Raw genomic sequence first — 25,935 nt, 5'->3', positions numbered from 1 at the left:
TGACTCTAGAATCCATGTTTGTAACCACTGCATTGAAAATTACATCTGCTGGGCCCAGTGGTCACCTCTGGTTTTCCCAGTTCGGGTAGGTCTCTTCTCCATCCATGTCCACTTCTTATTATACAATAGAAGGAGGTCATTCAATACTGTGATCTCACCACATTTACCAAGTGGATCTTCATCTCTTGCCTGACTATACATTATATTAATTAAATTAATATTGCAATAGAGTAGTTCCTGATGTACTCTTAAAATGATCAAAAGAGTTACTGAGTTTTCTCAAATACCAGCCACAATGTCTTAGCATAAAAGAATTAAAAAAAAAAAAAAAAAAAAAACCTCTTGGAAGGAAGATACGATAAAAATGAGGTAGCAGAGCAAAATTCAAATTTATTTGAAAATAGGATTAGTTATCATAATTTTCATTAACGGATCCCAAATGGTGGGAAGAAATATATTCAAAGCAGAGTGGAATAGAGGTATGAAAGTGTGGATCACTAGTATCTGTACTATGTAGAGGTGGTGGTTGAAAGTGGGGGTATAGTTAAGGTCATCTGTGAAAACATGGAATGTGGAAAGAGAAGAATATTCCAAAAATTGAACTGTACAGAAGTATATCCCATGTGGTGGGGTCTGGAAAAAGAGGTTTCTACAAAAGAAACTGGAAAGAAGTTTTCAAAGTTAAAGAAATAAAACTAAGGGAACTAAAAAGGCAAGGGGGGTGGAATTTAAGGAATTTTAAACAATAGTTGATAGTGGCAAATAGGTCATTATAAAGATGAGAGTTGAAAACTGCCCTCTGGATTTTCCAGTTAAGACCCCCTTGGTGTCCCTAATAAGCACAGTGTCTATTGGGTGGTGGGCAGAATCCTATCATGAGGGCTGGAGGAGTAAATGCAGAGATGAGAAATTAGAAACACAGAGACAATTATTTCAAAAGAGATGACTGATGAATGCAGGAGCAGGAAGGCCCATGCTCAGTCAAGGAGGCAGTGTCTTGAGGTGTTAGTGGTGCTTGCTTATCTTTATAAGACCAGAGGAGAAAGCCAATGCTGCAAGTGGGCTGAGGAGAAGGAGAGAGGAAAGAATGGTGGCAGGCAAGAGTCCTGAGGAGATGGGAAAAGAGGAAACCTGAGGCCCAGCAAAGGGTTAGCAGTGGAGGAGCAGACCGTTAGTGCCACGTCCCAGGAGAAGGGGCAGTGGAACACAGTTTATAATGGAGGGCATGAAGTCTTCCTGAACTGGAAGGGCAGGCCTTTGGAGGGGAAGCCACATTTGTAGAAAAAAATTATGTTCTTAAAATCTCATTTCAAGTAGATGTCTCTGCTGTCACTCCCAGCTTTGCTTGTACACATGATTGCCATTGTTTTTATTGTGTGCCTGTTAAGATACCTGCCTGAATTTTGGAAAACTGTGCGAGAAATATGGATTTCACCATGGTTGTTTGGATGGCTGCCTTAATTGTTTCTTTTGGAAACTTCTATGGGGCCTTAGTAGTTTAAGAGTCTCTAGCTTGCAAAGATGCTTGGGATGTTCTTTCATTTTCTGTGGCTCATTACCATTTGAGTAATGTCTGCTCATTCGCTCAGTTGGCTCCGGTTTTCAGGAATAAGGGCCAAAGCTTTTCAGCCCTGAACAATATCTAGGGTGGTCAGAGATCCCCATAGCCCAATGTAGAAATCACGCACTGTCGTTATGAATCTCATGCATGTTCCAACTGTTTTGCATGGCATGGTGACAAAACTGACTGGCGGAGGCTGGGATGTATAGGATGATCTTGCACCATATCAATTCTGTGAAGTTTTTGAAGCTGACTTTTCAGTGTCATCCCTGGGCCACAGACTCTCTTCAGTGAGGGAAGAACAAAGAGAAGCCAAATAATGTACTGAGATAGGCTGAGCTATATTTCCTTTCCTTTCTATTCCCAGCTCAACTCCTCTCTTCCCGCCTCATTAGTTCTTATATCTTCATCTACTGAACTTAAAGTCATGGCAGAAATGAAGATGAGGAGGGACGCTCTGGGGGCACACATAGAAAACAGGATAAAGAGAAGAGACAGACATTTACTAGAGCTTTACAGTTTGCAAAATGACTGCATCTACGTATCTTGTATAATTATCTGTGTTTTACACGTAAGGAAACTGAGCCCCAGAGATATTAAATGAATTATTTGTCCAGAACCACAGCGTTAATAAGTGTCAGAACCAGGACTTCAATCCAGATCTTATGGCTCCAAATCCATTGTCCTTTATACAAAAGGTTAAGCCATCAGTCATTACTCATGCTATTAATATATTAAGACTTTTTTAATATAAAATGATTTATTGCTAGACTTGTAATTATGAGTTTTTCTAAGATTAGTGCTATGTAAATATTAACGACTGACATTATTATTATTACTGTCACCAAAATTATGGACTGAGCTGTATCCCTGCCTCATTAGTCCTCATATCTAGAGGAATTAATTTTATTTGGTTTAATAAATGCCTAGTATCTTGGGTAAATAAAATATTGTGCACACCTTCAGGAAGCAGAGAAAGCAGTTAGGTAAACATACAGATGAACCATCCTGTGATGAGTTCTGTAATGGACATATGCCTAACATCAGGAAATAATACAGGACAATGGTTCTCAAATTTCATCCTGCGTTAGAATCACCCATATGGCTTGTAAAAAAACGGATTGCTGGGCCCCACCCTCAGAGTTCCTGATTCAGTAGGTCTGGGGTGGAGCCCAAGAATGTGAATTTCCAACAAATCCTAGGTTGTGTTGATACCACTGGTCCAGAGACCACACTTTGAAAGCTGGCATTACTTCCTTGTGGGGCAGACTCAGGAAAGATTTTGTAGAAGTGATATTCGGGCAAAGCTTAAAGAATTAAAAGGGGGTTGCCTAGTGAAATGGGCAGAATGGCATTTCAGGTAGATGGAATAGCATATGTAAAGGTATAGACAGGCAAAACAATAGGTAGGGCAACCCCCAAGAATTTGTTATTGCCGCAATCAGAAGAGAAGTAGACAATGCAAAATGAGGCTGAGCTCATGGAAGGCTTCATGTGCCATGCTAAGGCTTATGGTCTTTGTCCTATAGACTGCAGAGCCTTAGTCAAATTTTCATTTCAGAAAGCTAATTAATTCTAGTGTTAGTATAGAGGCCTGGAGGAAGGTCCCACTTACTACCTAAACATGAAAGAACTCCTTTGAATGTCTACAATATTATGCCCAGGGATTAGTCAATATGTACACATCTTGGTATTTAAGTTAAACAGTTAATCAGTCCCTGTGTGCCATGCACATATACAAGTCAAAAATATCATTCTTTCACTCAGGTGCTTATGGAAGCCAACACCTTCAGATAAGAAACACCACAGCACATGACAAGGCAGAAACTTACCAAGGGGAGAAAAGACAAAAGTCAGTAAGGGCTAAAGCAATCAGCTAGGGCTTCATGGAGAAGCAGAACACAACTGGCCTTGCCTTGTAGAATGGTGGTATTTGCATGGCTAGAGGAGGGCATTGCAGAAATGGGGGACCCCCGAGTAAAGGAACAGAAGGCAAACAAAACTTTGGAAGCACAGGGACTTTGAAGAAGCTGAGGCAGCTGGTCAACCTTCATCAGAGCTCTTCTTGGGACATGGTAGAGAAGTGGAAAAGAAGTCTGGGAAACAAATTTAGATCAAAAAGTCTATTTTCACTGGGAGTAACCTCTGGAAGACTTTTAGAAAAGGGATAAATTATAGAGATAGAAAATGTAATGCTTCTTCATTAACTGTAAGCCCCCTCTTCACTCTTCTTATCCAAGGACAATAGGAGTCAAGGGAACAGGCTACAAAAGCTTGGATTGGAGGACACAGACAGGGAAGATGCATTGGGCTTTGGTTCCCATAGGGCCAAACTGACAGTAGTTGCTGCCCTGGGAGCTTGCCATTGTCCTGAGAATGAGGTATGTTGGCGAACTGACAGTTACTTATAAAAGGCCATCTGTCCTGTGAACTGGGATGAAGGCCTGGGAAACCTTCCATTTCAGCTCCCAGATGGTAGCACAATGCATACTTGCAAGGGAGCCTTCTTGGATCATTTGCTCATTCCCAAATTTGCAAATATGAAAACATTTTTGGATGTTGGTTTTGTGAGTTATGTGTTTCCTGTGCATTTCTTCACATCACAGCTTAACAATCTTCATAGCATTCCCTTAAGCCTTTTCTTCCATCCAAGGAGCAGTGTTTATACTTAGTGAAACAGATCCACAAATTGATTTTGTCTTGAGTCTTTATAAAAAATGGTGGACTCGTTCACAATGTAGATTGGAGTCATTGCTGAATTTGACATTCATATACCCTTAAAATTTTCCAAAACTTTAATTTTCTGGATAAACTGTCATCTTTTTTAGATTACTGCACTTTTTATTTCTATTTCCAGGAGCAGCAAATGATATTTTCTTCACAGTTATTGTTACCAGAGAATGAAAATGTATGACTTCACCAAAGTGACTTCCTATGTGACTCTGGGTGGAGAGGCAAAGTGCCACAAGTGATTTAGGTTGAGGCAGTGGCAGTGGCTCACCTAGGCTAGTGTCCACCTGTGACTCAGTCCCCACACCAGCCAGATGCTGCTCAAATTTAAACCTCATCAAATTAAAACTTACTGCACACTATGGGCCTTTGAGGGCAAACAGGAAAAGTTGAAGCTACAGCAAATATATCAGAGATTCTGATATGTCTGACTTTGGGGTGGGAGATGGCAGTTAGGAAGCATGTGCCTCAAAATACAGATAACAGCTCACCCATTTTAATCAGCTATATATCATTAAGCCCAGTGAACAAATCTTATTGAATGTTTCATTAACTATATTTAAACACAATTCATCTTTAATTTCCTCTTTCTAAACTCTTGCCTTGGATGAAAAGAAAGAAAAAAAGAGTGAGACTTTGCCAAAGGGTGTTTCATGGGACCAAAACAAAAGGCAACCAAAACAAAAGGCCCAATTTTAATTGAATTATACACTGTGTAATTATCTAACCTGTACCAGCTGGTCTCAAGAAGCTACCGGATTCCTTAGAGAGTTTGTACTTGGTCAGAAACATAAGGTACCTTATTAGTACCAAGAAAAATGTCTTGTGTACCTGTGTTACCCCAGACGCCCAAAGAACATAATGTGAAAGAAAAAACTACTTACAGATTAATTTTGGGTTTATGAGACAGTCATCCCTCCCTCTGAGCATGTGGGTGGGTTTGCTTAAGGCACCTGTAGTCTCAGAGGCATGGCCAATATAAACAGGATGTTATTGCATCAGACAGGTAAGGGTAATTTCTCTAATTAGTCATTTGAGATTTCGCTTTTCACTTGGAAATACTGGAAATTTAATTTGTTTGTGACGTGCAGTTGGCAAACTGACAACATCTACAATGGTCCCATCCTATGTCTTGCTGTCCTGGTATCCTGGGGAAAGCATAAGGAAGTCTCAATGCAGACGCTTTGCTTCATCTATCGACGTCAAGCTAACTAAAGTACCTTCTTATTGATAAATGTGTCCTAATTACACATTCCTCACTTGTAATGCTATAGTAATCCTAATGAGTTTCCTGTGATCATTTTTCTTTTAGATTAAATGCTTTTTCTCAATCCCGCCAAATTTTGCAATGGTGAAGTAATTTATGATAGAAGCTCATTTACGTTAAAGAACATTGTCCTTAGAGGTAAAAAGCAAAATAATTTTAGGGAGCTGCATTTTATGAATTAAAGTATGAATGTGATTAAAGATAGTCCCTGACTGGGCCTTTGATTAAAGGACAATTTCATTTTATTTATTTTGTTTTAAAACACCCTCCTCTAAAGAAAGACTGATTGGCATCACATCTCGTCCCCATAAATCATAGCTATTGATTTTACATTTGTTTCAGCTCTTCCAGCTGTATGCCCCCTTGTGTCATAATTTACCCTGAAAACCAGCCTCCTAGTGGGTGCTGAAACAGCCTGGAGGGTGGTTTCTTTCCACTCAAACTAATCTATATGTGAAAGAGATGAGCTTTCAAACACAGAACCACACCCCTCTTGCTTTTTATGATATTACCCTGGTATTTCCCATGAAGATAATGGATGCTACACAGTAAAATCTGTGGCAAGTGGCAACATTAGGAACTTTTGCATGGTCCAGTCAGCATTGGCACAGACATGTCTCCTGACTGCCCCGGATGCTGCAGGAAGCCTGGTGTTACCGTACTTGACTTTTCATACACAAGTTTACCCTTAGGATTCAGAATGCAATTATTAAGGCCATCTTGAAACTCGCAGGTTCAGACAGTTCTTCCATCTTCCACAAGTAGCCGAAGTGATAAGAGGGAGAGAGTGTCTGCTGGCTGCACCCCACCTTTTTTGTTAAAGAAGGGTGCCCAGCCCCCTTTTTAAACTGCATGTGGTTAGATGCTTGCAGGTAGATCTTAGGATGCTGCCAGATCACCACGCACCTCATTTAGGGTAAAATGAGATAAGTTTTCTGAATGTACATGTTGTGCCCAAGTATCACTTACTGGGTTTTGTTTTTCTGGCCAATCTGAGTGAATGCTCGCATTTTAAATTATTTTATGCCCTCTCTTCTCTGGCTTCCCATTCAGTATTCAGTCACATCACTCAAGACGATCCCAGAACTGTGCCGAAGATGTGATACGCAAAACGAAGACAGATCAGGTAGGTTTTGCTCCTCCCCTCTTCTCCTTATCCTGACTCAGTATTAATGGCTCCTGAAAAGCTGTTTTCCTCACACTGGTCCCCCCTGCTTTCTGTTTTCTTTTTACGGCTTCTCCACTCACACCACCCCCCACCTCATGCCCTGCCTTCAACAAACAGATGTTAGGTCATCTGAAAGAGGATAGCAGGACAGGGAGGCCCTAATGAGGACTCAGCTGTATACAGATAAATAAATATAGGAGATCATCTCAGCATCTCCAAACCACAATATATGCAGCAATTTACCGAAAACCCAAGAAACCATTGGTGACAAAACATAATGATGCAGGCGCCAATGAAAAAATGTTGGATGCATTTACTACCCATATGGCAAGGACCAGCTTGGGGGATGGTGCTTTGCCAAAGTCAGAAACTCTATCAGAGATGCGACATTATAGAATCTGCAATAAGGCATACTGTAACAGTTAAGATTAAAGCAAAGGCTTTGGAGTTTAATAGTGTAAACTAAACAGAGAATTATGGTATATAGATGAAAACCAGCTGGTCGACCTTTTCTCTTTACACCCCCAACCCCCAAGATTAAAAAAGTACATTCAAGAGTTGTTTTCCCTCTGTAAATCAAATTAAGCTTCTCTTCTTTTCCTTCTATGATGGGCAAAAATGAAAATAAAAAAGGATATTGATGGGAGTGATACCATGGTATTAAACTATGAAATGATGTTTATTATTTTTCCAAGTAGTTACTCTGTGGCATCACCATTAACCTTCCCAAAGCTGGACCTCCTCTGATAGTCACTAGAATCCTGAGAACCAGATAATCCTCAAATTCTGTGTTTAAAAATAAATAGATGTGCCTTACCTATACAGCTACTAGAATTCTAGGCCTTTCTGATGGAAGGGATTTTTACAAAGCGAATTTACTTTTCTGCTGGACTGTTTGTTTTCCTTTGACATTTTGCTTAGGAGAGACGGGAAAATTAATTAGTCTTTCTAGGTTTGTTTATCTCAGTGTTTTTTTGTGTGTGTGAGTGAAAGTAATGCTTCAATGTTTGGGTCAGAAACATCACAGAAGATAGTTTTCAGTTCAAATAGAAGCTTTTACTTACCTTCACTTATTTTTTATTTCCAAAACATTCAAGTTTGTATAGGATTTAATAGACGCTCTTGGCTATAAGTCTTATAAGAATGTGTCTTCTTAAAAGGCAGTGCCCGTTTCAGACTTGAACCAATGACTGTGATCAATGACACAGGTAGCCGACTGCAGTGGGGAGGCTGCCAAGCTCAGAGTCTCCAGGCCTAGGTTTGAATTAGAGTTCTGGCACTTCTCAACCAAATGACCTTGAATCTGTGACTAGTTATCTACAAAATAGAGAAGAAACCTGTACTAATGTTGCCTGGCTGTCCTTAGGATCAAAATTAGGTGATGTAACAAACGGGTACTTTGCAGATACAAGATTTTCTTTTTCCTTTAATTGGATGTAGGGAATAAGAGAGAATAAATAATAGCAAATACTTTATTAGTGCTTAATGTGCTGGGTAGTGTTGTAAGCGCTCTACTTACGTTAATCCCATTCATCCTAAAATAGTTGCGAGCTAAGTACTATTAGGATGTTTATATTATAGATGGGCAAAATGAGGAACAGAGATGAGAAGTTAAGTATCTTACCCAGAGTCACACAGCAATTAAGTTACACAGCTGAGATTCAAACCCCGGGAAGTCTACTTCCAGATTCTGTTATCTTATCCCTTGCATATACTCTCCTTCCAAATAGTTTGACTTGGTGGCAATAATTTACTTTTAAGATATTATCCTTTTAAATCTTTACAAGTCAATATTTTCCCTGATTAGTGTAAGTTATTTTTTCTCTGTTAAATGGTGACTCTTACCAAGTTAAGTGAGTAAACAGAAACTTTTAGCAACTGTTTTTCCCAGGGCTGGTTCATTCCATTCTCTCCAGGTCTTACAATTTCTAGTCGTATCTACAATAAATGATGGTAGACTTTTCTTAGGTAGTTGAGGAGGAGGCCAGTTTCAAACTTAAAAGCTTTTGAACTTTACCCAGAGCAAAGGCACAGTGCTCAAGGTAATCAGCAATAATTAGACCTGATAGGAAATGGATTGTGAGCAAAAGACTCAGGCCTCTTAATGGAATTGCATGTACATTTCCAATTTGATGGACCATTTGGAGGCTGCGAAACTGCATTCTGATAGATCGAGAGTGATCCTAGAAAAAGGAACCCATGGAAAAATGTGTCTGCCCACAGCATCACTGTAGAATTATCCATGGGCCCGTCTGAAAGAAATTTCAATATGGTGAAGTTTTTGGAGCTGGTTTCCTAAAGAATTGAGGCATTCTCAATCAGTTCCACAGCCTTCCAGATGTAGAAATAACCCTTCTCACCCTGTCTTTCTTGTATCAGCCACATAGAAGGAATTTGCTCCAAGAAAGTTAGCAAATTTCTATCTTTTCAAATGGACACAGCAGAATGCCCTTTGGTTTCTGAGAAAAGTCTGCATCTTCTTTGGGATGGGGCACTCAGCACTCTCAGGGGAATCTTTCTCAACCGTCTGTCACTTACAGCGTACCTGATATGGTTTGGATCTGTGTTCCCATCCAAACTTCATGTTGAGTGGTAAATCCTAATGTTGGAGGTGGGGCCCGGTGGGAGGTGACTGGATCTCGAGGGTGGATTTCTCACGAATGGTTTAGCACCATCTCCTTGGTACTATCCTTGTGATAGTGAGTGAGTTCTCATGAGATCTGGTTGCTTAAAAGTGTATAGAACCTCTCCCACTCTGTCTCTTGCTCCTGCCTCTGCCATGTGAGATGCCTCATTCCCCCTTCTGCCATAATTGGAAGCTTCCTGAGGCCATTGCAGAAGCAGAAGCCACTATGCTTCCTGTGCAGCCTGCAGAATCATGAGCCAATTAAACCTCCTTTCTTTATAAACTACCCAATTTCGGGTATTTCTTTATAGCAGTGCAAGAATGGACTAATACGATACCCCCACGAGACAAAGACATTTCTCTTTACCTTTCTAGAATAGTTACACGCTTGCTATTTTGCATAGGTTGTCAAATTTTAACATCTATCCTTGTACGTATTATGTCTCTGACCAGATGTTCTCATTTGCTCTCTTACTTATTTATTCAGCAAATATGTGTTGAGTGTCCTCTGGCCCAGGTATTGAGGACATGGTAAAGAACAAGACAGACAAGGCCTCTGTGCTCATGAAGCCTACATTCTACTGGGAGTGACAGCCAAAAGGCAAGCAAACAGATAAACAAGGTCACCACAGATAGTGAAAAGAGGCAACATGGGGGACTCTGGTAGTTTTTAGAAGCTGGGGAGGGAAGGAGGTCTTAGGGCATCAAGGAATGTTAGAAAGCCCCAGCCATGAGAAAACTAGCGAAGAGTGTTGAAGGCAGAGGAACTAGTAATTGCAAAGTGCCTAAGCCAGAAATGAGCTTAGCAAGTATGAGGAAGAAGAAACCAATGTTGCTGCAGCATGGTGATCAAAAAGAGGAGCAGTAGGAGGTGAAGGCAGAGAGATAATCAGCGTCAGACTCCTTGGGGAGTTCAGATTTTATGCTTAGTGCAGTGAAGAGCAATGCTAGCAGGATTCCAATTTTTCTAAAATCTTATGACCTGGAAAGAAGCCTCAGCATGTAGAATCATGACTCCCCCTAAGAGAAGGGACTTTCAAAATCAGCTAGTCTGTGAGAAAGAGCAAGTGAGCAAGTACAAATAATAAACAAATGGGCAAAATGCTGACAACTGATGAATGTGGATAAAAGGTCTACAGCTATTTTTTGTACTGTTTTCGTTTTTGCGACTATTGTATACATTTATTTACAAGTGAAAAATGTAAGAGTTATACACAAATAAAAAGTTTTCTAAAAGGCAAGAAATAGATAGTCCAAAGCCAATCAGATCTTTGAAGGTAATCCTCCTTATCCCAACCATAGGGTCATCTAGCCTGTACTTCATCAATTTAGCAACAGGGAGTGCACAATCTCACGAGGCAGCCCATCCATAAAGGTTAATGCTTTTACTGGCCAAAGTCAGTGTCCCTTGAATTTCCACTCATTGGTCCTGGTTCTTCCTTTGTAACCACAGAAAAGGACAGTCCCTGCTGGACAAGAGTGTCACTAGGTGTGTGGAGACAGCGGTCACTCTTGGGCCTGTCTTCTCCAGGTGAACATTTCCTTCCGCAGTTCTGAGTGTGTGCTGCTCATTCTTTTCATTCTCTGTGGATACAGTGCAGTTATCCTCTTAAAGTGGAGCTCCCAGAACCAAACCAGAGGTTCCTCCACATGTGGTCTGCTCGGAAACCTGTCAGCCCCACAGAACAATCCCTAGGGTTTCCCACATACCTTTTCTGTTTTCCCAAGTAGGGCTGTCCATTCTGCCTGCTTCCTAAGTGTCCTCAGAGAAGCTGGAGTGTAAAATGAGCCCTGTTTGTGGCCTTTGGAAGCACCTCTGTGAGACAAGCAGCCTGGGGCTCACCTCGCTTCATCCCTACGGCCCTAGTGGTGGGCTCCAAGAATGAAAATGGCAATGTTGTCAGAGGCCTGGAAGTCATGTCCTCGCACCTTCCACTGGCCACCAACACCCACAAATCCACCTTAGGAGTGCCCTTTCTTTAGCTAGAAGCTTTGATTCCTATTGAAGTCTATGTTTTCCCCTAACAGGAATAATATTTTAAACTATTCTCTATCAGTTACTCTGCACTAGGACTATTTCAAATTTTTGTGAGAAAAGTGGTTTAGAAAGAAAGGAAGTGCAAGGGAATTGGAGATGCCACAAGTTGAGAAGGAAGCAAAAAACTGGGAGTGGGAAGCCTGAGAATGAACTGCCTGTGCATGGAGATACACAGGTGTTATTGAGGTTTCTGAGTTGTTTCATAAGCCAGCAGTGTACCAGGCATTGTGCCAGGCCTCTGTAAGCAGCATATTTATCCTCAGAATAATTATCAGAGGGAGATTGCTGTGCCTATTTTATTGATGAGGAAACTGAGGCTTGCGAGGGTAAATAATGTGCACAAAGTTCTAGAGCTAGTAAGTGGGTGTGAAACTTGCTCTACAGTCTCCATACCCCCTGTGGGTAAGCTGACTCAATTGAGGAGTAATTTATTCCAGAGAACCATGTGTAGCAACTAGTTTGGGGCAAGGATTAGCAGCAAAGGAAATTATGTGTAAAAAAAATTTTAAAAAGTTGCACCTAAAAAAGGAAGTTATTCGTGAAACTTTTGCTGCATTCTCTGCTTAATATCTGCTACTCAGGTGGGAAAAGAGGCACAAGGCAGTGAATGCTAATTCTTCTCTATGGTTTTCTCCAAATGAGGACAAAAAATACATTGTGGTGACATATGGTGTTCAAATCAAAACATATTCAGTTTCATAGATTTAGAGTTTTTAAAAATTAATTGGACATTCGAATACACATTTGTTTCCATTCATAGTGCTTTAAATGTGATTCTTTCAAAATCTGTATCTGCTAAACTCATTGTATAATTTTCTTATGAAAGAAGGCAGATAAATATTAATGCTGCTTCACATCTGAAAACTTAAATGTGCTGAGGTTAGAAAATTCAGTTACATAACAGTAATAAATGACCCTGTAATGTGTCTGAATGGATTCTGAAAAAATGTTATACCTAAATAATATAAAGTGTTACTTGTATGACAATGAGTAAAGGAAATAGTACTTTTTAAACTTGGTTTCTGGCATTAAAGTCATGTAGGTTATACATTTAAAAGCATTGCAAATTTGCTATATTTTTGAACCCTGTGTATGCAAATTTTGTGACAAACCCTAAACCTATAAAGATAAAATATGTGATGTTCAAAGATTAAAGGGATTTAAGCCAGCACCTAAAATAATAAGTTGACATGAAATTTGTCCTGTAGATGCTGTTATGACATAGTTGGTGATGCTAAATATATAAACCTCCTGTTTTCAATATTTATTAAGGTTTAATGCTAAAAGCTTGAAAGTGAAGGCTGGTATGGCAGTTTGAATTGAAAAGCTTGCTGATTAATCCATTTCACAGGATGTAATGTAAACTGGACTCCAAAGAGCGGGGAAACACATTTTCTAATATCTCAGTCAAGAAAATGAACACTTCATCCTGATGCAGCAAGGAACCTAACATTGATAACAAAGAATTGTTTCTTTAACTAGAGTAAAAATTTACAAATGATAAGACATCTAGATGAGATTTTTTATCAAGTAAAACAATTACTTTTATTGTTTAACAAAACATAGTTATAAAAATGATATAATCCATTATTTGTAAAGAACTTAACTTTTCCAGCAAAACAAAATTACTGCACTTCTTTCAAGTATTTTTCCCCCAGAGGCATATTTGTACATACCGTTGTCATCACAATATGAGAACAATTTTTGCACTTTTTCTGTTGCTCCAGAATGTGCATAGGCCATCATTTTGAATGGACTACAGAACTTACCCATGAAAGATGAGCTGCCTCTTCTGTGGAAAGGGAGAGATCATCTCGACCTTTAACCCCTTTAACATATTAACACTTCATTTATGTTTCTGAGAGGAAGGACGTAGGTCAATGTTCATAAAGATGGGGGCAGGGGGTGAGAGAAAAGTTAAAATAAAATTCTGGTGGTATTGAAAATAATAAAAGGGGCTGGGTATGGTGGCTCATACCTGTAATCCCAGCACTTTGGGAGACCGAGGCAGGCGGATCATTTGAGGTCAGAAGTTCAAGACCAGCCTGGCCAACATGGTGAAACCCTGTCTCCACTAAAAATACAAAAATTAGCTGGGTGGTAGTGGCACACCCCCGTAATCCCAGGTACTCCAGAGGCTGAGGTAGGAAAATCACTTGAGCCTGGGAGGTGGAGGTTGCGGTGAGCCAAGGTCGTGCCACTGCGCTGCAGCCCGGGTGACAGCGAGACTCTGTCTCAAAAAACAAAAACAGAAAAAAAAAAAAAAAAAAGAAAATGATAAAAAGGGCTGAAGGTAGTAGAGCTTAAACACATCGCATCTTTGCCCCTTTTTCTCTTGACTGAAACATTTCTTTTCTTTGCTTAACCATAAATGTTAAGTGGCACAACAAACTGATTTTCTACGAGTTTCACAGCAGTGGAATTAAGGAAGTTAAGAATAAGACAGTATTTGAGGGAAAGAAAACTTAAGGGTAGAAACTCACAGTCTTCTCGCCTGTGTTTTGGTTTATTTCTACTGGACTCGAAGATACATATCTTCCACCCCCCAAACTGGTAAGTAAAGAAACTGCCTGTTGGTAGAAATGAGTTAAAGGAAATCTGCAGTAAGAAAGGATGAAAAATGGGAGGTCTAGAGACAGGCATCCGTTAGGCAGTGAGGGAAAGAACTGAAGCACAGGGACCAGGAAAAATGTATACACAGCCAAGGGCCTTTGACTCTGTCTGGCTTTGCAGTGACTTCCTTCTCACAAGCCCCCATCCTGTCACAGGAATAGCAGTTTCCCCATCCCATCTTCCCATACTTTTTAAAGGCAAAAGTATGAGTGTGTGTTGAGGGACATTTCTAGTTTGGTAGCTCTGTCATAGCATCTCTGACAGCACCCCAGTTCTTCCTGAAAGCATAGCCTTTGCTTTTGTCTCGCAATATTAAATGGGCTCTATCTTCCCATTTCAGATCACCCCTTTTTATCCACTTACCTCCTTTGCTCTGACTCTTCCCTCAAAAAAAAAAAAAAAAAAGTCATAAAGTAAACTCAAGTAATAGAAACAAAATCCTAGAATCTCCTAGTTGAAGGGTCCTCTTGCATAAGTCCTGACGCTTCTGTGGCATTTGCTTGTTCAAATGGCCCTTGCATCTCACCGTGTGATCCAGGACCCACCCCAGCACCATTAGTGGCAGCATCACCCAGGAGGTTGTGAGAAATGCAGGCTCTCAGACTTGCCCCAGATTCCTGCATCAGAATTTGCATTTTAACAAGCTCAATCCCCAGGGTATTCATTTATGTACATTCAAGTTTGAGAAGCACTGACCTGGGTCACCTAGATACCAGTCCATTGTTTTTAGTGAGGCACAGTGATCCTTTCAAAAATGCAAGTCTTATGGCATTCCCTGCTCAAAACCAGGCAATGGTTTCCCAGGATGGTTCTCAAGATATGCAGTGGGAAACTCTCTCATGTGGCCTTCAAGGCCCAGAGTGATCTTCTGTTTGGACCAGCAGGCTTCCTTGCATGCCTCCTACCTGCCAGTCACATCAAGGACCCTCCTTCAGTTCTTCAAATGAGCAGTGTTCCTTCACATGGGATGTTATTCCTTTTCTTCCTCCACCTCCAAGGTCACCTCCTTAGGGCCCCTTTACTTGACTTTCTGGACCAGCACTGTCCAATAGAAATATAATGTGATGGACATAGAGTGTGGAATAATAGACACTGGAAATTCAGAAGGGTGAGAGAGGGGTACAGGGTGAGAAATTACTTAATAGGTGCAATGTTCGTTATTCGAGTGATGGTTACACTCAAAGCCCAAACTTCACCACTGTGCAATAGATCCACATAACAAAACTGTACTTGTACCCCTTAAATGTATACAAATAAAAAGCCTGAGGAAACAACAACAAAGAAATGTAATGTGAGCCACATGCCACATATGTAACTTAAAATTTTTCTAATAGCCACATTAAAAAGTATAAGCAGATAGGTCAATTTTATAATATACTTTACTTAACCCAACAAGTGAAAACTATTATCATTTTGACAAGTGCCACTAGTCATATTTTAAGTGTTTGATAACCACAGGTTTCTAGTGGCTCCTAAACTGTACATCCCACCAACTCCTATTATTTCCTAGCTCCCTATACTTTTCCTACTCTATGCATATCTGTATACTAATGTGATGTTGGTTTAGTATCAGTACACTAAAAACTCATTCGGGTGATTTTGTTCATGATGGTGTCTCCAGTGCCTGGGCGCTGCTGCTGACCATATACCTGAGGTATAGGATGGACAGATGAATGTGTGAAGACGTGAAAGGAATCCTCTGGGTTTGTATCATGGTTGAAGTATGAGACAGCTGATATTTTGCTTCTCTTCGTTTGGTTTGACACCCTGATTCTTCAGTTATCTCCTCTTTCATCTGCACTATTAATCTCTTTGTCTCCATGAGGCCATTATCCTCATCATACAAACATTCTCTACCTTCCATCTTAAAAAACAAACAAACCACTTCTAGAAGCTCCCATCCTATTTGCTCCTCCTTGCCAACCCTCCATTTATAGCCAACCTGCTTTAAAAAGTCATGAGAAACTCCCTCCCCTGTCCCCAACTTTCTATTTACTTTAAACATCCCTAGTATGATTTCCATCTCTCTAGGGAAGGTGATGGCTTCCATGCTGTCAAATGCACTGACACTTTGCTATTCTCATCTTTCTTGACCTGTCAGCATTAGCTGAGACAATAGGCCCCTCCTTTCTGGAAACAGTCTCCTCTCTTGGCTTTGTGAGACCACCTCTCTCCTCATTTTTCTCCTAACACTCTAACACCCTCTTAGTCTTCCTTTGCAACTCCTCCTCCCTCTAAATTTGACCTTTCAGTAGTCAAGTGGGACTAAATATTTAATGGGACCCTCCCTCTGCCCTCTCAGCCTCTCAGTTGGTCTCTCATACATGCTTACAGCTTCAAATACCATCTACGTGCTGCTGGGAATCCTCTCCACACTCCAGCCTCCTATTTAATGGCCCACTCAGTGTCTACATTAGAAGTCTCATGGAATTCTAAAGAGAAATTTTTGAATTCCCCTGCCTGAAGTGTTGCTCCTCAGACTCCCTCCTCAGTGAACTGCACTCAGATTTTCTTGCTTTCCCTGATGTCCCATATCAATTCATCACCAGGTCTTGAGTCTCTGTGCTCAAAGTATATCCCCATGCTATAAACTAAATGTTTATGTCCCTCCAGAATTTGTATGTTGAAACCTAACTCTCAAGATGATGGTACTTGGAGGTGGAATCTTTGCAGAAGTGATTAGTCAAGAGGATGGAGCCCTCATAAATGGAATTAGTGTCTTACCAAAGCAGCTACTGAGAGCTCCCTCTTCCCCTTCTGGACTCCGAAGACACCCACTTCTCTGTAAAACCCCTCAGAAATGCCCATTTCAGTTAAAATAATAAACAAACTCTTTGTTGTGGCCAATAAAACCCCCAAATGGGGGTTATCAGGGGTCCTTGATAACCTCCCCCAGCTTCAACTTTGCTTCCTTTGACTCTGACCCACTCTGATCTAGCAATAACAGCTACAGAACCTGCCAGATTCTCTCTGCTTTAGACACTTGGAGATGTCCTTCCTTCTACCTACTCAGATCTTCGTAAAATTATCTTTTATATTATCTCCCAGTTTCTCACATAATTGGCTTCTTCTCATCCTCCAGGTCTTAGCTTAAACGTCACCTCCTTGTTGAGGTTCTCATCTATTTTCTATTCCAGTCCCCTCCTTATTTCTTCAAGGCAGTTTGCATTTAGTATTTTTTTTTTATTTATCTGTGTACTTGCATCATTGTCTGAGCAGGATTATGTCTATTTCATTCACCCCTGCACCCCTAGAGACATGCGCACAGAAGACATTCAATATGTATTTGTTGGATGAATGAACCGTATAAGAGTACTATAGCATTCTGCCAATGACGAGTTGCTTTAGCACTGTGACTGTGCTTTGTATTCCTGCTTTTCTTGCTTACTAAATTAAAAAAGAAAAGAAAAGAAAAAAAGATCACCACCCTGAGCCAGTTGAAGGAATTAGCAGCTGTAAGAACAGATTCTCAGTGATAAAATGACTCTAAATTTAGGCTAATGCTGCTAAAAATAAAGAGGAAGGAAACCCTTCCACTCAACTGTTTTCAAGAAAGGTTGGGGGATTTTTTTTTTTTTTTGTAGACAGGGTCTCACTCTTTCACCCCAGCTGAAGTGAATTGGTACAATCATAGCCCACCACCAGCCTCCAGCTCCTGGACTCAAGCAGTCCTCCTGCCTCAGCTTCCCTCGTAGATGAAACTACAGGAGCAAGCCACCATGCCTGGCTAATTTTTTAATTCTTTGTAGAGATGAGGATCTCACTGCTACTCAGGCTGGTCTCCAATTTCTGGCTTTAGGCAGTCTTCCTACCTCAACCTCCCAAAGTACTGAAATTACAGGTCTGAGCCAGTGCGCCCAGCCAAGAAAAGTCATTAAAAATTATTTTTCCTATTTTTTGTTTGTTTGTTTTTTGACAGAGTCTTGCTGTGTTGCCCAGGCTGGAGTGGAGTACAGTGGCACAATCTCGGCTCACTGAAACCTCCACCTCCCAAGTTCAAGCGATTCTCCTGCCTCAGCCTCCTGAGTAGCTGGGATTATAGGCATGCACCACCATACCTGGCTAATTTTTATATTTTTAATAGAAACGGGATTTCACCATGTTGGCCAGGCTGATCGTGAACTCCTGACCTCAAGTGATCCGCCCACCTTAGCCTCCCAAAGTGCTAGGATTACCGGCATGAGCCACCTTGCCTGGCCATAAATTATTTTTCTAACTTTGCTCCCACACAGAAGGTTCCTAGTAAATGGTTACCAAAATTTAGACAGACAACACAGTGTTGGATTTAGGTTAGAGTGAATCTGAAATGAGTATAACTACTGATTTCTGGGATTCCATTGCATATATGTGACCCAAATAGAGAAAAATGTGAATTGTATCTTTAGGGAATAATTTAATTTCAATAAGGCAGTCCTCCAGTGTTACGGAAAGAAAGTTAGAGTCAGAGAACCTTGGTCCTAGTTGAGAAGTCAGCATGCTATGTCATTTTCCACATTACACTTAAATTTCTCTGAGTTCTCATTTATTTCCAAGTAAGAATACATAAGAACTGTCTATCCATCCTCCAGAGTTGTGGAAGTCTAATGAAATCATACACTTGCCTTGTACTCAGAAGCATAAAAAGGCTTACATAAATGTATCGGCAATTTTAAAGTATTAAGTGGAGGGCATTTTAGGAAAATTCCAAATGAGAAATATTGCTTTGTGGAATTCTTAAAATATATTTAAATCTTTTTTTCGCTTTTGTTAGTAATATTTGTGAAGTGTATGGTGACCTGCACCTGAAGATGGAGGTGCAGCAGCTCTGCCATTCATTAATCCCGGCGAGCCACTGTCCATTCTTCCTTCCACTTTGTTTGCCACTGTACCTGCCTGTTCTCTCTCCAGTCTTGTAGCTGAGGGTTCAGGCATGGTAGGAGCTTGCAGGGGCAGACCCACAGACCTTCCAAGAGCAAGAGTAGGCTGCAGGCCAGCACTGGATCTTCCATTTCTCCTCCCCTTAAAGTGTGTCCTTCTTAAAATAAGACCAGTTTTCACAGACTCACCACTTTGTTCCTTGTGAAAAATAGAATGCATTTAACTTTTGGCAAAAATAAAACAAGAAGGGAACACTTTTATACCCTAAAGACACACCCCATTTTCTTTGTCGTCTTGGTGTTTAAAGCTAATTTTCTAATGTGGACACATAGTCCATATTTAGAAGTAAAATCAGCAGACACTTTGGGAGTTGTCAACTGAAAATGGAGAGAAGAGGGTAGAAATTTTACAACCTGTGCTGTCAGCCTCCTATTCTCTCTTACCAAGGAACAGTAACTCAGAGTCCTTTGTCCTTGACGGTAGATCAACCCTGTAAAACATCGCCACCTTCAGTTAAAATGTGTGTGTGCTGCATGGCCAGAAGCCACACTGAGCCTGCTCACAGCTCTGCCCTGTTCCAGAGCATCTCCAATGGTGAGCCTTTCACTGTCCCTTGACATGTATCTCTCCCTACATTTCCTCAAGAGAGAGAGGGAAAGAAGGAAAGGAAACCTGGTAAACGGGCCTGGAATGAACACAAAACTTAATCCACTCACAAGGTTTTGCTAGTGTCAAAGTGAAGGTCAGCATACTTTATAGATGGCACAATAATGCAAAGACCATGTAACTTTCTTCACCCCACCAACTGCTGTTCTATGGAAACTGTACTTTCGAAGCCCAAAGGTTTAAAGTTGTCAAAATATTGAGTCTGATTTCGTGATGGAATCTCTTTGGTGAAGTATCTTTCCTATCCAGGGTAGTAGGGCTTGAGTATTTCAATGAGTTGTCACAAAACAAAAGAATGGGTGAAAATAGGGTGCAAAATTATGTGAGCTGGAAATAATAAAACATGAATCAGACACATTCAACGACAGCTGCTTGATATCAGTAGCCACTTAAAGACAGAAAGTTTAGAACCCAAATCGGTGACGCTTTCCCCACAGTGTTTTAATGCCCTAATGTGTATAGATCGTTGGCTGGCATTTCTATAATAAACAAGCCTTCTGTCCTCCTTTCTCAGCCTCACATTACCCTTACTAGAGGGTCTGTAGCATCAATGAAAAGGATGAGCAAGCAGCCCGAAGGGAACATCCTAGAAACACTCATTCCTCACACACCCTTTTGCTCTTCCCAACACAGTGCCCCATCACAGTTCTCCAAATCCAGACTTGACTCAGCCTTAACTTTGATCAGGTCATGGTCTGATCTCTCAGGGCAACACAGAAGAGCACCCAGCAAGTCGTCCTCACTCAGACACTGTGCCTTCTTCCTCCTGTCAGAACATGGGATAAGCCACCTGTCATCACTTCTTACAGAACCTGAGGTGTCTGCAGTAAGTGGATGCAGTACAGGCTTCAGCTTACATTGGACTAAACAACCTCCTGACTCTAGCATTAATACTCCCAATCGTTCATAATGCCCCTCCTTTTGCTGTGAAAATGGAAGGAAATGGAATGTTGAAGAACTTCAAAAGTATGTTCTGGAAGGCGCCTAGGTTTCCAGTAGCTATGGATGTGAGGTATATTGTTGTGTATACTTGAAGACAATTATAGCTAAAGCTGACCACTTTGTTCCTCATGGAAAATAAAATCCATTTAACTTTTAATGAAAAACAGTAGGGGAACACTACTTTGTCCTAAATCATATCCCTTTTCTTTCTCTTCTTGTGTCTCAAGCTAAATTTCTAACATGGACACGTAGCTTTCTATTTAGAAGTAAAATAAATAGGCATTTTGGGAGCCAGCATTGACGTTTGGTCTTGAAAATTGAATCCACTGTTGCAACAGCAAACTGTCCATTATCTTCCTAAGAAAATACTAATTTATCAGTCTTAGGAGCCAAACAGTTGCTCTGTGTCAGCAATCAGCACAGCCTCATAATTATAAATTTGTGAGGATCTGGTGAAAGACATAGATCCAGAGAAATTATAGTGTTTCATAGTGAGTCATTCAGAATAAAGAGCTCTATTATTTGTAGACATTCCATACAGTCATAGAAATTTAGAGGTGGATCAGGTTTTAGCAATCTTATAGTCTAACCCCATCATTTTACAGATGAGGAAACTGAGGAATGTTTTGCAGGAAATAGATGCAAGTGGTTTAATATGCAGCACATCTTGTCTAAACATTTTCAAGAGCTTACTAACACTGTCTTTGAAATATTTGGCACAATTGGTGTGCCCAAAATGTGGCAAGGTGACTTCATTGTGTCAGAACTCATTTATTTACTATACTTTTCATCTTTGGTTTTGGCAGCTTCCTTCCCTCCCTCCTCCTTCTTTCCTTCCCTCCTTTCTTCCTTCCGTTCTTCCTTTCTCCCTTCCCCCTTTCTCCTTCCCTGGCCATCTCCCCTTTTATTCATTCATCCATTCATTGAAAGCTTAAGTCATTGGTCCCCAATATCTTCAAGGCACCCTGCTAGACAAAGGGCTGGTTATAAACACAAGTTGGTTCTCAGGCTATCTTTGCCCTTGAGGGGTTCTCAGGAGGGAAGATTAAACAGGTGTATGAGTGAATAGTTGTAGCAGAATTTCCAAAATGCCCAACCCTAGGTATGTGCAGGTATTATCAGGGCACGGGGAGTGGAGGAGCAATTATTCCCTAGGAGAGTCACAGGAACTGCACGAAGGAAATAACCCCTGAGTGGAATCTTGTGAGATGAGCCTCAGTCTCAGGCAGAGAAGACAGCCAAGAGCATTATAGGAAAGTAAGAATAAGCTTAAACGCAGGGAGAGTATGGTATATCCAGAAAGGATGAATTTAGCAGTGGAGCTGCAGGGAAAAATTAATTATTTGGGAATCATGAGTGCTGAGATGATAAGGTAAATTAGAAAACGAATACAAGAGCTGCTACATACCATGCTAAAGAATTTAGCTATTATCCTGGAAGCCAAGGTTTCACAAACCTGGTAATTTAAGTATCATTTCCACAACATGCGTTATATCCCAAGTCTACCTCTGTTATTTTTGCTTTACCTGTATTGTATCTGTACTATGTTTATTTAATATATTTTTCTAAAACACCTGACTTTCAGACATATTTGTTTTTAAAAGAAACTTCATGTCACTATGGTTGTAAATAGAATGCCATGGTCACTTGCAATAAATTCAAGGTCATCATTAAAATGAATGTGGTAAATTGAACATGAAACATTCCTTTAATTATTTGCTTATGAACATCTCTGAGCCTGAAGTCTGCGGTCTCATTTTTCAAATAGGGAATTGTAAGTTTTGGAAAGGAGCTAAATTCATTCTAGCACCAAAATGAGTCTCCTTAAATTAATTAGTAAGAAGAAAGAGAATTTGGAAGGCCAATAGCATTCTCACTCTGTAAATCAGGGGTATTACCATGGTTCCTGTGTGCCTCTTAGGTATCGCAGGGATATGCACCCACATATGGGGAAATATTGTTTAGTGCAGGGCTACCTGAACTATTTGAGTGGATTTTGGGTGACAAAGTCAGACTTACTGAAGAAGGATCACTCAGGACTGAAAAAAGAGAACAGGGGAAGCCAGGAAAAACTTACAGAGACTGTGGGAGAGGATCCCAGTGTGGTCCAGTCGATTTAGTGATGATGAAGAAGAGGGCCCAGATTTCAGAGGGATTGAGGATAAGGACACAGCAGGACTTGGTGCCTGAGTGACGAAGGGCAGGGGTCAAGGAAAGAGAAGAGTCAAGGATGCCTTGGAGATAGAGTGCTTGGAAGACTGCATAAGTGTTCTTGTCACCATGTAGGCCACGATCACAAGGAATATGTTTTGGGAAGGGGAGTAGCATCTGGATGTATTGGGGGAAAAGGGGAAGGGGAGGGAGTGGGAAAGGGTGGAGAGAGATGAGGCACTTGGATCGGAACAGTCCACCTATCAGGAATCCTTGCACATTCTAAGACTGCATTACATGTTTGTTCAATCAATAGATGGGTGTGGACAGTCAGCAGGCAAATACTTTGCTAAAGCTCAGTGGTATTCCAAGTGTCAGCTAGATCTGAAGAGATAATTGTGGCCTATACATCAGCAGCAAATACATGTCTGTTTACTTACTGACCATTTTAGAAAATCTGTGGTGTAATCAGATGGACAGGTTTAAGGCTTATTAGGCATGTGTACTTCTGTAAGATGTTAAAAATGAGCCCATTCAACCAAAAAGTCGTTATGAATCTACTTATGTAAAGCAATTTTCAGGTTCTTTAAGGGATAGAGAGATAAATTAGACACAGACTCTGCTGTCATGGAGCTTGTACAAATCTAAAATGGATAAAATTTGGGGAGATTTAAATTTTGCTAACATGTAAAGAATTTATTCATAATTTCCAAAAAGCAAAATTAGCCTCAAAATTTTTCTAATAACAAAATAAGTCTAAACCTTGTTTCCATGTATGATAAGAAATTTATTATTGCATTGCAATGAAATAAAAGTATGAGTGAAATTTTTGATAAATTTAAATAATTGCAAGTGAAAATCTTACTAGTCATTAATAGCCCCTCTTCTGTGTTGTTCTTAAAGTACGTGATTACACAGCTTAGCAACGATAAAGGAATTGAATTTTGTCTTTTGTATATAGCACAAAGTTGCCCGTCTTCCCATCCAGGTATATGATATAGCAATAAATTGGAACCTTTTAATGAAAACATGTGAAATAATCCATTTTTCATTGCTGGGATGTCTTGTCTTGGCAATCAAAACATAGACGAGAAAACACAGATCTCACTCACAGCCTCAGAAAGAGTCATAGGTTTGAAGAAGGAGAGGGACAACAAACCAAAATGTTGGCACTCCTTCTTCGGTTTCTAGATCCTTCTGTGAAAAGATGTGTTTTCGTAAGACCCAGACAGAATTCATTTCCATAGAGCATTTTTAATGGCTCCTGTCAGAACAAAACAGCTGGGAAACATATGGTATCCATTTCCCTGTATCATTTGGAAAAAATTTCACATGTAAATAAAGCCAACATAAAAGAGTAGCCCTTTGAACCTACGACCTTATATAACACATAAATATATTGGTACAATGCACTCGTTGTATTGACCTACTAAGTTATGTGGCTTTAAATTTTTTTATTACATTCTGAGATGCACATTTTCTAGAGGTTCCAAAGAAATCAAGGTAATTGGCAAAATATTACCAAATATACTCAATAATAAGAGTGTCTCTCAGAAATGTCTATGAGTATATATATACATTTTTTTCCATTTTATTTAAAGCCTTGCAGAAAGTTGATGAATAAAATTAAAGGCATATTTGCATCTTATAAACTCTATGTCCACTATCTCCGCTGTTTTAATTAAGTAAGTAACCATGTGTTCTTGAAGAGAGAAAGGCTTGGCAGAAATTTCTGGCAGACATTAATTTTTCATGGCTTTATATTTTTAGAGAGAAAAGGTCACATGAAACATAGAAAACTTTTAAATTTATAAGAGACCAACTGGAATTAGTCTTTGCCTTTGCGTATTTACATTTCATAAATAACTTTAGCAAATTGAGCTCTTACTGGTGATTATCACTCCACTGAGTTTATTACCAGGATTTTGTCCCCTGTGAAATCAAACTGTAAATCCCTCAGAAGGATGCACTTTGTACATTTTAGAAGATTTAAGGTGTTGTGCAAAGTGAGATTCAAATTCACATACTAGCATTTGTTAATTGTCTGATCTATGCCAAGCACTGTGTACAACTCAGAACTAGAGCCAACAAAAGGGAAAAAAAGCAGCAGCCTAAGACCATCTAGATACCTTCCTTCCCTTCTGGAACATTCTCTTCTACATTCCTTATTGGAGAGAATCCAGCCCTCCTTCCACAGCTCATAGTATTCTCTTCTTAGATTCTAAAAAGTCAGAGCCAGAAAGGTCTGAGAAGTAGACTGCACAGTGCAGACCCTTGGAAACCTCATGCAAAATTGTGGTCAGTTTCAGGGAAATAACTCACAGATAGTTATATAGCATTCACGTTCAGAGCACTCACTCTCATCCCCTTAGCTTGATTCAAGGACTTCTCTGAATCCTTTTAGAACATATCCCAGCAGGGAGAAGAATGACCAGTAGCTTAAATTTAGGGAACTTTAATAATGTATGTTCCACTTTCACCCTAAGAGTCAGTCATAGCCAAGGGCTATTGCAGAAGTTACAGATGTGAATATACACCCATCTCATGTTCTTTTTTCCTTTGGTTGTTCCCAGTAGCAAAGAACACACACATACACATGCTTCTCACTTGTTGTTTCAGAAGAGAAGAGGGAAATGGAAGGTCCCTAGCTGTAGGGCATGCCCCCTGAAATCTCATCCTTTGATGGGGGATGATAGGAACCACGTGGCAGGGAACTAGGAACCCATAAATCAGTGACCTGCAAGTTTCCATGGGTACTGGGTCATCTTTTATCTAGCAGGGGAGTGGCACGGAAGGAAGCAGTATAATCATGGCTGAAGAGACTGTTGTTGCTCCATCTGCTTGCCCCAACAGAAGGCACCAGGCAGCCTCTCATAACTAGGAGAGATGGTTCTTATCTTTCACCTCCAGGTGTGTCTGGCTGTTTCACTTTCTACTCTATCACAACCAGACACTTACTCAAATGCAAACCAACACACAATCTTTATCCAAACTTTGCACAGAAATTAGAAAAAATAACCAGTCTGCCTAACCCATCTTCTTTTCAGAACTTTCTTATCCTGTTTATTTCCAGCCTTCTCAACAATGGAGGGCAGTATTGAATCTTAAAGAACATGTTCTGTTGTGAAGTGTTAGTGCATTCTGTCACTGTGTCATATGTCAGAAAGCACCATGAAATGCTGCTGCATGATAGTTGACCAGGTACTTTGACCAAAGTGGGGTTAACTCAACTATGTCTTGTCTCCCACAGTCCTTTCAGCTCCTGAGCACTGCATTCCTTCCTATTATTTCCCTAATCCACTTAATGGCACACCTA

At 40.3% G+C, this 25,935-nt stretch overlaps 1 protein-coding gene across 12 annotated transcripts in view; it reads left to right on the top strand.

Annotated features, from left to right (window-relative positions):
- SNCAIP (synuclein alpha interacting protein) overlaps positions 1–25,935 on the top strand; it is a 153,937-nt gene that overhangs the window by 86,964 nt on the left and 41,038 nt on the right. For 7 of the 12 annotated variants that reach the window (XM_033181436.1, XM_033181437.1, XM_033181440.1 and 4 more), the window contains 2 exons: positions 3,802–3,942; positions 6,612–6,684. In XM_033181436.1, the coding sequence (XP_033037327.1) occupies positions 3,802–3,942; positions 6,612–6,684 (214 nt within the window). The remainder of the gene's footprint in view (positions 1–3,801; positions 3,943–6,611; positions 6,685–25,935) is intronic. The other 5 variants (XM_033181443.1, XM_033181444.1, XM_033181446.1 and 2 more) reach the window with 1 other exon arrangement.

The sequence above is a fragment of the Trachypithecus francoisi genome, unplaced genomic scaffold, assembly GCF_009764315.1.
Source record: "Trachypithecus francoisi isolate TF-2019V2 unplaced genomic scaffold, Tfra_2.0 Lachesis_group2, whole genome shotgun sequence".
Lineage (NCBI taxonomy): Eukaryota > Metazoa > Chordata > Mammalia > Primates > Cercopithecidae > Trachypithecus > Trachypithecus francoisi.
This window is presented reverse-complemented; position numbering and strand designations above follow the sequence as displayed.